Genomic DNA, 13,637 nt, shown 5'->3' with positions numbered 1-13,637 from the left:
TAACACACACCCACCCACACCCACACCCACCCACACCCACACACACCACACACACACACACACACACACACACACACACCACACACACACACACACACACACACACACACACACACACACACACACACACACACACACACACACACACACACACACACACACACACACACACACACCACACACACACACACACACACACACACACACACAGGGCAATAATTAACTCTGAGTTCTGGCTGGGCTCCAGTGTGTCCCTAAATGGCTCCATTCATGTAAATCATTCCTGCCTACAGGCCAGCCTGGGCACACACTGATAAGCTCTGCTCCCCTGTGTGCCTACACTCACCTACTAAGCGTACATTAACAGTAAATATTCCCATAGATAAACACTGGTGTTACATTTTCAGTTTAGATCAAATATATTCATCTTAATAAAGAATAATAATAAGATGCATTATTGTGTTTGTGTTAGAAAATGTATGATTTTAGTTATAGAAGTCAAATGTAGCTTGTACAAAACAGGCAACTCAATAAACTTCTGTATTTATTTAATATGATAACCAACACTGAGTATAACTACTGTTCGACATTATGTCTTATAACTTTTATATTTAACATAAAACACTCAGTGTGGTTAACTAACTGTAATTGATTCACACACAAGAGCCCATTCACTCTGCAGCAGGAACACTCTGTTGACCCACAGTTAAATAATACCTGACCTTCTTCTATCAATACAGGGTTTTGTGCATTGTGTAAGAGTTAAATATCCAGATACCTACACACACAGCCACACACGCATACGTGGATGAGTGTGTGTGCACACACTGACCTGACGGCCGGGTCCAAAGAGGAATCAGCAGACTCTGAGGTGACTGTGGGAACGAGGCCTTCAAAGAACCACTCGTCTGAACCAACACAAAGCACACATTTTCCTGAGCTTCATAAATGTAAATCATTTTTACCTTGAACACATACACCAGTGCTCTGAAAGCCTGAGAAATGACATTTTGAATGGTAGTCTGTGTAACAGTGATACAGTAGGTGCTAATGTGTAATGTAGCGTGTAATAGGGAGTGTTTAGTGCAGTGTGACTTCAGCCATTAACTTCAAATCCACTGCGTATACACTGTAGCACTGCCATCTGCTGGTTAATAGAGGTGAAAAGGAGATCAACTATATCCACAGAACTGTTAATTAGTTAATACATCACACCTACGTTGTAACACATGTTTTCCGTCCTATTGACAGTAATGACTGACATGTCAGAGCCTGATAATTCCCCACAGGCACACAGGATGTGTGGATGGAGGGTTCCCTGCACAGACTCATGTGTATGTGAGAGAATCTGTGGTGCCTGAGAGTTGATGCAAAAGTTGAAATGTACGTTGTGACACATTAGTGCTACAGCTCACAGTGGTTTCCACATGTCACAGGTGTTTTATCTGTGCAAAGTTAATACCCGCAAATTGATGCTCCAAAAGCTTTTTTTATTTATTATCATCGAGACAGATGTGTGAACTGTGGTGTTTGTGTAGTGTGAGTAGCGAGCTCCCAGCTGGAGATGAAGTGATAATGATGTGGAAGATTTATCAAATGTTAAGTGATTTTGCCTGCATGGGGAGTTCCTTGTTTATAGCATAGTAGTGTTTTTGTACTCCCAGCTAAGATGGTAAATACGAATAAATAGACAGCTTTGTAAAGTTGAAAGTTTTCTACAGTAGATGCAGTCATATGAAGTAATAAAGAGGAACATGTTGTAATTCCTTGGTCATCAAATTTAGCAGCAGTAGCATTAAATGCGGCATTTTGTCGGCAACAATGTCTGCTCTTGTAACCACAGTTGGCTTCATGATGTTGGATTTCAATCTAATTGTTAGAATTGAAATTGTCCAAATAAATATTTAAGTCTGACTTTCACATATGTTGCAGGAAACTTGAGGAATACCTTATGCTGCAGCAGAGCCAGTTCCCTGAAGAAACAGCTGGAAAAGGTTTGGATGAGATACTTGACGGACTCATTCCCTTCAGCTTGCTTAAGGAAAGATCTGTCGGACACACGCCATTATTGGGAATGCCACTGCAGTACGTCAACAAACATTCAGAAATACACACTTTATCAGGCCAGAACATGATACTAAAAGCCTTTAACACTTAGCACACATAGCCTCAAAATAACACACCAACTCTCACCTGAAGATGTCGTTCACAACCAGAAATATGGAGCAGTGTTGAGCACAGGCTTTAGGCTGAAACACACAAAAAACTCAATGTAAATGTTGACAGTACAAAAGTATAGAAAAAGGTTGATGATAACCACATGATAATCTATTTCACTAATCCATTCTATACATTTAAAGGTCCCATGTCCTGCTTTTCTGGTTATTACTCGTCCCCTTGTGTGTTATGTAGCTTTTTATGCATGTAAACGGTCTGGAGAGTCAAAAACCCTCAAGTACACCCTGTAGCGAGTAAAACTCTAACACAGGAAATACCTGTCTATGCTGCCCCAAAACACCTCATTGGAGATGTTTCTTTTTCCATTTGTTTCTTCCGGGAACCTCGTGATGTACTCGTTACATCACGGTCATCAGCGGAGCTGTTACGTCCTGTTACGGACTTAGCTTGTTAAGTAGACTTCCACACACACACACACACACACACACACACACACACACACACACACACACACCACACACACACACACACCACACACACACACACACACACACACACACACACAACACACACACACACACACCACACACACACACACCACACACACACACACACACACACACACACACACACACACACCACACACACACACCACACACACACACACACACACCACACACACACACACACACACACACACACACACACACTTTTCTCAGCTGCAGCTCCACAGATTTCTCAGCCTAACGGCGGAACACAGCGAGGCTTGCGTGTGTGTGTGTGTGTGTGTGTGTGTGTGTGTGTGTGTGTGTGTGTGTGTGTGTGTGTGTGTGTGTGTGTGTGTGTGTGTGTGTGTGTGTGTAAAACTCTAACACAGGAAATACCTGTCTATGCTGCTCCAAAACACCTCGTTGGAGATGTTTCTTTTTCCATTTGTTTCTTCCGGGAACCTCGTGATGTAACGAGTACCCCATGGACCAATTGGTCCAAATGGACCAATCCGCGGAGCCGTTACGTCCTGTTACGGACTTAGCTTGTTAAGTAGACTTCCACACACACACACACACACAATCTTTTCTCAGCTGCAGCTCCGCGGATTTCTCAGCCTAACGGCGGAACACAGCGAGGCTTGCGTGTCTGCGTGTGTGTGTGTGTGTGTGTGTGTGTGTGTGTGTGTGTGTGTGTGTGTGTGTGTGTGCTCGGGCTGGTTTCGGCTGTGTCTCGCTGACCCGGAAACCACACCAGTAAGCCTGCTCATACTGTCCGCTCCTTGCAGCAGCGAGCCTCGCAACGTCCCGCCAACACGGCACCCAGACCCCACGCAGCATTCTCATCTGTTTGTCATTACTGGTGTCACTTTCTGGTTGCTAACGCCATTGTAACACATAATCACTGATGTTCCGCTGTAACGGTAGTGGACTCATCAGAACAGAGTGGGCGAGCTGACCAATTAGCAGTGGCGGTTCTAGACCAATTTGACTGGGGGGGCCACTGGGGGGCCAGTTATTTTCTGAGGGGGGCACAATAAATGCAGGATGAAAAAGAGAACTAGACAGTATGAAGTAATTGCGCATAAGAAAACAATGCAATACAGTTATTGGTATTTGTTTCAGTACACTTATTTATTTCAGATAGATCTTATAGTTAGTACTGTTAGCTTCAGCTTAAGTTATAGTGCAATGTTTGCACTAACACCATATTTATATAAAAATAAAGGTAATGAACAGTTACATCTCTACTTTACATAAGGGTGTCTGCACAATCTCACATTACAGCAACAAAATCCTGCGGTTTTTGGCAAACCGAGTACCAGAAAATATACATTTAAAGAAAAGAAAAAAACATTTCATTGTTAGGGGGGCCACAGGGGGGTCAGAGGTCAGTGTTAGGGGGGCACTGGTCCCCCCTGGCCCCCCCCTAGAACTGCCCCTGACAATTAGAGCACACTGGGCTCATAGGGAGGGGGGGCAGTAGCTCCAACAAGCCGTTTACGACAGAGAGTGAACACATACTATACAGAGATGCTGTATGAGAAACCAATGTTAGTTTGGAAAATTGCACAACATAAATCTATTCTAGTATACCTCAACAATGGACTTATGATCAGTAGAAATGGCCATGTCATGGGACCTTTAACCAAATTTCAATATTAACTTACGATATATGACCACTGGATGTCACTGTTGCATCATCTATACACCCCCATTGAGCCACTGTTCCCCCTTGTTCTCACTCTCTCCTCATTAAGCACTCTGTCAGTTCTTCCTTCACACACCCACACACTTACTCTCTCATCTTTGCCTAATGCACATTCATCATGTGTTTTAGATTTAACACATTCTAAAACGCCCCAGTAGAAACATTTAATAGCTGTACTCTCCACATCAGCCGCTCTCTACACGTTTATATATGTTGTAGTCCCCAATTAGTCTCACTTTCTCCCTGAACACTCCTATAAGGATATATTCTTCATTATAAGAGCAGCATATGTAGTTAAAGAGCACCACAATCATACATGTATATGTTTTCTATTTGTTTGTTTCACATACAGCACATTTTAAACCTGCCATCTGTGTCATCAGTTAATAATGGGGTAAAGCGTCTATTAAATGGTAAATGGGCTGTACTTAAATGGATTTAGTTTTACAGTATAGTGCTTTATCCAGTCTTTACGAGTCACCATTCACCCTTTCACACCTCATTCACACACAGCAGTGCCACTTGCTCTAGGAAGCTAACATTCACTCGCATTCATACACAGTTGGCCATGCCATTGGGAACAACTCATGGTTAAGTAGCTTGCCCAAGGACACATCGACATATTGACTGCATTGGCTTGGATCAAACCAACAACCTTCTGGTTGAAAGATCACCGCAGCCACAGTTGCCCACTATTAAAAAGCATTCAGTACACCAAAGCCGAAAATGAACCTAAAACCTGTTTCTGTAAAGAGGCGTTTAAGATTGTTTTCCTGCTCCTGTCAAGGCACACATGTACCTCCAAATGTAATGAAAAGGGCCAGGGTAACAGACCAACTAGAGACTAAGTGAGGTCAATCAGTACGAACAGCCCCACCCAGTGTTTATATGGCATCATTACAATAATCCAACACTAATCAAGTGCTTTCATCCTCAATTGTGCCATGTCTGTTTCTCTTTTGTCTTTGCACAGCATCCATCAATCAAACAAAACGTGTCGTGCATGTTACTGTTTAGTTTGGAATCCGCAATACGTTGGCCTACGTTTTATGTGTGTCAGTGTGATCCTGCGTATGTGGCTTTCATGCCAGCATGCATGCGTGTGTGCAGACTGACATCGTTGCCCCTACTGAAAACAGATGGGTTTTCTGAGCATCCTCCTCCATAACTTACCACTAATATTTCAAGGGGGGTCAATTACAGCACACAACAAACATCTTTTTTCGTTGCCAGGTAGGCCCAGGATGTGAGTGTTTATTGTTATTGGGTTTGTGTCTCTCATTAGATCACAGAGCGGTGGGACCAGCCAAAATGAGGAATGTGAGCTTAATTTCATGTTTCCCATTTTTTATTGCAGTTCAAACAAGTGAGTGAAAGGGAGAAGAGAGGAGACACAAGGCAGTCAGCTAGTACGCCTCTCACTTTTTGTGTGGCTCTTGCACACCTGCACACCAACAGAGACAGACAGGCCTGTGAAACGCACATCTGACATCCAAACAACCTGAAGGCTAAGTGAAACCTAATCGTATGCCTCCCACCATCTTAACGCCTGACACGCTATACCAGATGCAATATCATAAACAGAGCATGGCGGCATGTGAGTTTATGTTTATATGTGTGTCAGGGCTCGCATGCACACATGTGCGTGTGAACTAGCAAGGTGATAAAAACAGAGGTGGATCAGAGATGGATGAGAGGGTAAACAAATAGTTCCATTGCGGGGCAGAGAAGTAAACAGCCAACATGTCACACACACACACACACACACACACACACACACAACACACACACCACACACCACACACACACACACACACCACACACACACACACACAACACACACAACACACACACACCACACACACACACACACACACAACACACAACACACACACACACACACACACACACACACACAACACACACACATCACTTCAGGGGACATTCCATTGACTTACATGCATTTCCTGGAGACTTATCTAACCTTAACCTAACCAACACATGCCTTACCCTTAACCTTACCCTAACCCTTAACCTAACCTAAACAAGTCTTCACCCTAAAATTAATGATTCCCCTCAGGGGACCTCCATTTTGTCCCCATAAGGGAGGCGAGTCCCCACACGTGACTGTTGTAAACAGATTTAGGGTCCCCACAAGTATAGTAATGCTAGGCCACACAACACACACACAAACACCACACACACACACACACACACACACACACACACCACACACACACACACACACACACACACACACACACACACACACACACACACACACACACACACACACACACACACACACACACACACACACACACACACACACATTATCTCTCTTATACTGGCTCTTCAATTGACATGCAGGCATATTCCTGTACATTTGAAGTTAGCAGTGCATAAACATGTACACCAATGTGTTCTAATCTATCCTAACTTTTGTTGGATAGATCTTAAACTGAAAACGTGTGCATTCTAGCCTGATATATATACACAGCTCAAGTGGACCATCACTCGGGGAACACAGGAGTGACACAACTTACAAACGTTGCCTAAATTAACATGAGGCAATAGACAGGTAGGTTCTTGTTTTGTTGATGTTTAAAACTCCCAAAAGGCAAGGCAATCAGTAACCTAGGTAAATAGGACTCCATTCATAAATGTGCGCACAAGGTATTGTATTGCTTGGCACAGATGTTTGGCATAAACAATTTGTAGGAAACATGTCCAAATAGATTACCCTCCTACCCTCCACTCCATTTGTACATCTTGCCCACCAGGTGAATATATTACTTTATAGATAGGTCTAGATTTTTGTGTTTTGTCTGAGGTTTATGGAATTGTGTAGTTTTAGTGACACATGTAATCATTTCATTGTCATCCTTGCTATGTCTGTGCGATTATATGTCTATGAGCATGTTCCACATTATTATGGGATAAAAAGCAGCCACTGGAGGCCAAGTTAAAAGAACACAAAACACTGCTGGTATTTTCTGATTGCATTGTAGTAATGAGGACATTATCTTCAACAACACCATAACAACCTATAAATGAGAAATGACTTGTTACTTTTGAACAAGGCATGGTTTTAAGTTATATAAAGTGAGTAGGCCAAGATCTCCAGTGACAGAGAGTTCAGTACTTACCCAGCACAGTAAAGCTGCGTAGCCCAGGCCAAATGATGTGATATGCCGTTTAGAGCTAGCCAAATGATGTGAGATGCATGCAGAGCTTAGCCAAATGGCGTGAGTTAGCCAGGCAAAAACAGTCGATAAAGGTCCACCAATACAAAACAATGGAACGCTTCCAAGAACTATGCATACAAAAACATTACAAATGCCATACCTCAAAATAAATGAGCAGGCCTTATATTCAAGCTGTTTGGTTTCAGTTTACAGAGCAGTTCAATATGGAGCTAATAACACATGGAGTGTGAAGTGATTTCTGATGTGAGACTCTGTAATTCAGGGCAGATGAGTCAAACTATGTAAATAACAAACCCATTTAACAACAGCAATATGTCACCAATTTAAGAACAATGCCGCTAATTCATGCAGCAGAAAATGCCACAGCACAATGACATGATGATCTACACATTTCTCTCCAACTCTAACTGTGAGGATCAACATCATTGGTTACTCGACAGCAATATCACAAGTTGATGATATGCTTAAGAAGCACTCTCACGATCAAATAACAATTCCAGGTCCACAAAAACATTTCAGTATACTTTGGTCTTTTGCCTGGCTCTCAAAAACCAACCCCTTCCCACAACGATGTTGGAGAAAAAAAAGGTCAAAAATATACTTTAAATCTCGGGTTCCACTACACACTTACTTAGAAATCACTTGCAAAAACCAGATTTGAAAAATAATTGGACATTTCACCTATTTCATCCACCATTGTCATGATAAGTGGGAGACTATTCATAACATTTATTCATCAGTATTTTTCCAACCCAGCAAAAATGTCTAACAATAACAGAGATCCAGTTTCTCAAAAGAGAAATTCACTCTCATGTCTTTTTCATTTAATTGCAAACTGAATATCTTTTGCTTATGGACTGTTGAACAAAACAAGCAATTTCAAGATGTCGCCTCATGCTCTGGTAAATCATGATGCAGCAATATCTGACACCGTTTGGTCTTTTATACTCTAAATGAGAAAATCAGCAGATTTAATAATAAGAAAAACAATTGTAGCCCTAAACAAAATGAGTATCATAATTGAAACATGTTTTGGGCAAATCAGATCACATCTATCGCAGAAACGCATGCCTTTATGGTTTTTAAGTTAGGATTTTGAGACCTCATAACAAAAAAAGTACCCACCAGCAAGGACTGTGCCAGTTGCCGCTTCAGCTCCTGTGGTGTGTAACCTGTGTCGGGGAGAACACACTCCAGCAAACTGAGCACTGCCTCCTCCAGACTGGACAGGCTATGATACCACAGAGAGACTACTTCCTGCTCCTCCAATAACACGCATTTGCTGAAAGAAAACAGCACCTAATTATATAACATCTGAAATATTCCAAAAAGGATTAATCTAATACTGTAAATCAATAGTAAAACTTATTGAAAACATATTTTACAGCAGGAACTCCCTACCTGGAGTAGGCAGAGGTCAGAGCGTCCAGGAAGTCTTGACTGAGTGCTGCCCTGACACAAGTCGCTGGCTGCTGCAACAGAGCTCTGATGAGAGGAGCCGTCTCGGGGAGAGAGACCAGGGGGACACAAGCCTCTGACGCTGCCAGAAGGTTGTCACATGAACACCTGCACCGAGACAAAATCTGCATTATCTGAAATGCTAATCAATGACCTGCAAAGAAAAAAAAGTGTCATATCATCTCAAGATTCAAGGCTTTTATTGTCATTTGTACATAGCTACAGTGCAGTTATGTCGATGAAAATCTTAGGTCACAGGCTCCTCCAACAGTGCAACATAATAAAACATATAAAATAGTGCAAGTAAATACAAATCTTATTATGTTAAGATTTCACTTTAATTCTGACAAATTGCATACCACTCTGAATGCCAGCAATAACGTAAGTGGGGAAGACTTTTTCATTAGTAGAAGCTTGATTCTAGTGGAGCTTGGTAAATGTAAGGATTCACTTCTTTCTGATTTTGTCTGTAGGACAGCCAAACAAGATATGTGAACACTTTAAAATGGGCTGTTGAAAACATGATCAATTTCCCCCACTATTTCTTGATTTTTATAGACCAAAAAATGATTCAAGAAAGGAATCAGCAGATTAATCAACTAGGAAAATAACTGTTACAGCTCTGGTTACTTCTGTGTTATACCTGTGATTAATGTCGACCAAAGAACTGCAGCTCTTCCCAATGTTTTCCTGCAGCATTGCCACCATCTGAAATGAAGGAATTAGTACTGCTTTAATTACATACATAAAGTATCAACAAAGGCACAAATAAGTCAATAAAAATAAAGGCAAATACCTTCCTAAGTACTTTGACATGGTACTCTTTAGGTGGTACACCCGTTCGCTTCATTAATGTCTGCGCTGCAGGATCGTCTTCTTCTGTAGCGAGCTGACACAGCACCTTCTGCGGAAAGTCAGGCGACATAATGTGTAGCTGATTATTTGTACTTTATGTGTATATCTGTAACATTAGACAATACTTTAATACAATCTGCACAAACCCCAAGACCCTTGACATCAAAGCTAATTAGTTACTGTAATATAGGATGACTCTTGTGGCGTCACATCATTTGAACCACATGAGTGGAGAAAAGGCATCCCAGTAAGTGAGAATGTATGGACAGCATATGAGCAGCTTCAGAAATGAGCATTCTTTGTTACAGAGGGCCTTGGTGTTTTACAAGCATTTTTCAGAAGGGGCCTCATCATACACTGATAAAACTAGACTAATAAACTCCCCTGATTCTCGTCTGTGAAGAAAAAGCTAATCATAACTAGAAAATGCATTTCCTGCTGAAAATGCGTGTGAATGCTGTAAACTGTGTACATTTATTGCTGAATTTAGCTGAAAATGCAGAAAACGCTGAATTAGTTGAATGGTCTCTGTAGATGCTTTTAGCTACAGAAACCAAGTAAGTGTGTTGCTGAACTGAGCAGAGAAATGCAGAAAAGTGAAATGATTTTAATCAAAATTGTTACAGCTCAAATGCATTGCAATAACTTTGTTGAAAACTTGAAAGTGAAATGTTAAACTGGAAGGGTAGGAAAAATAGTGAAGAAGCTTAATATTTAAAAGAAAAGGTTTAAAAAAGGTATAAACAACCAAATGTATAGCCTCAATGTCCTGAAATAGCTGAATAATGTAATAGTTGGATGGTTTCTGTAGCTGAAAATAGGCTGAAGGAGTTAGATATTAAATGTAAGTAGTAGTGAATGAATGTGTATTAAGAAGAGAAAATAAAGTAAAAACACTTTGAAAAGCAGCAGAATATTTTAACTGCAAACGTTTGAACTAAAACCATACGTCACCAATAATGTATAAAATATGTGGAACATGTTGAAGTCAGTATGAAGTCGCCATCAGACAGAAAATAATAGGCTAAGACAGTCTGTGTGTTTGTGTTTGAGGTGACAACATTATCAAACCTGTGTGTGTAAGCCCAGAGATCAAAGGTTACCATGGTGACGACGTTATCAAACACCTGTGTGCAGAGATCAAAGGTTACCATGGAGATGTGCAGTGAAAGGAAAGCCTTTCCATTGATCTGAATGAGAGATAAACCTCTTACATTTCTAACTATAGTTTAAAAACGGTAGCTGATATCAGTAAAATGTCAACGCGTGCAGCATCTCAGGACCCTGACGAGCGTCTGAGTCTGCTGTTTGTGCACTTTCGGGTCAATAATGAAGCATTTTTGGCAGATTTACTAAAGGTGTGCAACTGCTGCTCTGACGAAAGATCAGGCTGAATTTACAATGGGCCTTAATGGAGACATGTTGAAAGGTTTTGTCACTTCATGCCCTCAAGAGGCATTTTAATGTTTTGCTTAATTTTATTTTTCAACGTAAGAGAGGTTTTCCTACAATTCAAGCATAAAATTATGTCCAATGAGTGTAGGGTTTGGGAGTTATGGCAGGTTTAAAAAAAAATGTGGGCGAATTTCACGCTCTCCACCACTCTGTTTTGAGATCAAAGCACTCTAGACTTAACGAGCTGCGCAATACACACTAATGTTAAAATCTGAAGAAGGCATCTTTACCAAGCTCCAAACTAAGTCTGAATACGATTTTAATAGCTGAATGTATTGTGATCATTTTAAAGTTGGATTTAAGTCTCTAGCTGAAAGTATGTGGAAGGAGTAGCATTTGGCGCACGGTGTAGGTAAAAGAGGATTTGAAGGTTCCTCCCATTGAAAAAAAAAGAAAAGCTGAATATTTCAAAAAGTACAACATATTTTGAAAAAGTTGAAAGTTTCCCATCGTGTGCTGAAAAGGCTGAATATTTTTGATATTTGAATGGTTTCTGTAGCTGAAAGTAGGCTGAAGTTATTTGACGGCAAAATATTGGTTGAAATAAGAAGAAGATTAAAGAGAAACAGAAGAACTATAGTGGAATGCTGTTGCAGAGCATTCACACTAATGAAGGAACAAAGAGGGGGCCACGCTAGACTCATACTGTAAGTCAGTGGTTCTCAAACTTTTTCTGTCAGGCCCCCCCCCCTTTGGAGAAAAAAATAAGTCGGGCCCCCCCAACACAAATAGTCAGGCTCAGTGGGGGTGCCAGATATTTATTTTGGGGTGCTGTGGGGTAGCTTGACGTTTCATAGAGGGTGCTCAAACATTTAGGGGTTCCCATTAATGTACCGGGCGCTACAGTGGAATTTTCTACTGCAACATTCCCCACACGCATACACAGTGTGACAGTTACAATGAAGGCTTGAGGCATATAGGTGTAAGCAGGGGTCAAGTGCTATTTTTATAGGTGGTGTGTGGACCTCACATAGGGGGGTCCGGGGGCAAGCTCCCCCGGGAAGATTTATTTTTAAATATTGAAGTTAAAAGCATCAATCTGGTGCACTTTGAGAGCAAAATGAAGAGATCTATGGATACATCTCTCAACACCCATTTGAAACAGAACTGTAAACAGATTTACGTTTTCTTTATGGATATTTTACAAATCACCCTTTCAAACTGTATTCTTTTTTTAATGTCATATAGTATTTCATACCTGTTTTTAATTTATTCTCTTTTTATAACTATAATGATCATATAAACGTGTGCCTCGGAAATAATTGTTTACATTAATGGTGACCAAAACGTTTGAGACCCACTGAGATAACTTAGACTACATTTAACTATCTAAACACTCAGAGAGTCCTTTACCTCACTGAGCCTCTCAGTCTGACAGGAGAGGACTCTCCTCCACTTTGTTGTTGAAAAAACTCTTTATATCCGTTAGCGTTTTTTTTTTTTTTAATTACCATTTTTCCTCCTGGTCTCTCGCGCCTGTCATGCCCCCCACTTTGGGAACCACTGCTGTAAGTCATCATGTGATCAAGAGAGAGCTCTCAGACCTAAGAGATTGTCTTTCTTAACCAATATTATTTAAAAGATAAAGGAAGGTTGAGTGTCTGACTTTGTTACATTCAATTTCAACTTTCTTAGAAATAACAAAGATGCCACACAGTACAGTGTTGTGTGATGATGATTAATAAACTGATTTTTTGCAAAAAATCATCGCTATTCAGGATTGCGACTTAAGCCCTCTGAATTATGAAAACAGTCCTTTTTATTCTACCATAATAAATTGATTTACTGTTACAAGTTGGAAAGTGTGATCCAACAGAAACAGCCAAGGGCTCACATCTTCAGCACGTATCTGTTTTTACAACTCAAATGAACCGAGACCAGCAACAACCTCACCACAAAGAGTAGACTAAAAAAGTGCAAATCCCTTTGGACTGCAGATGAAAGAATATCAACGCAGGATGAGGAGAGACACATTGAGAAAGGCACAATATGTAAAAAAGGAAAAATAAGTGAAGTATAAAAAACGAAGGAGCACTGGAGCGCTGCTGGTGGAGCTGTGTGGTTTACTTGGCTGGGCTCTACAGCACGCTAAGATGCTTACCCTCCACATAGTCTCACAAAACAACCCCAATCACTACCATCTGAGCGCCCTCAAACTGCACATTGAGTACATACAAAACCAATCACACTTATCCCACAGTGGGTAAGAGAGGCACAGTGGGGCTGGGGGATAACAGAGGGAGGAAGGTGGTGAGAAGGAATGGCAGAGAGGGACGGGAATGG

The 13,637-nt window shown here is 41.1% G+C and overlaps 1 protein-coding gene across 1 annotated transcript in view; it reads right to left on the bottom strand.

Moving 5' to 3' along the window:
* The window catches only part of fancc (FA complementation group C), a 31,115-nt gene that overhangs the window by 5,345 nt on the left and 12,133 nt on the right, over positions 1-13,637 (bottom strand). The window contains 7 exon segments of the mRNA XM_034234825.1: positions 833-908; positions 1,949-2,048; positions 2,194-2,249; positions 8,712-8,868; positions 8,988-9,152; positions 9,688-9,752; positions 9,841-9,948. Coding sequence (XP_034090716.1) covers positions 833-908; positions 1,949-2,048; positions 2,194-2,249; positions 8,712-8,868; positions 8,988-9,152; positions 9,688-9,752; positions 9,841-9,948 — 727 coding nt within the window.

The sequence above is a fragment of the Gymnodraco acuticeps genome, unplaced genomic scaffold (genome assembly GCF_902827175.1).
Source record: "Gymnodraco acuticeps unplaced genomic scaffold, fGymAcu1.1, whole genome shotgun sequence".
Classification (NCBI taxonomy): Eukaryota; Metazoa; Chordata; class Actinopteri; order Perciformes; family Bathydraconidae; genus Gymnodraco; species Gymnodraco acuticeps.
The sequence above is the reverse complement of the archived record's forward strand: the minus strand, read 5'-3'. Positions and strand labels throughout refer to the sequence as shown.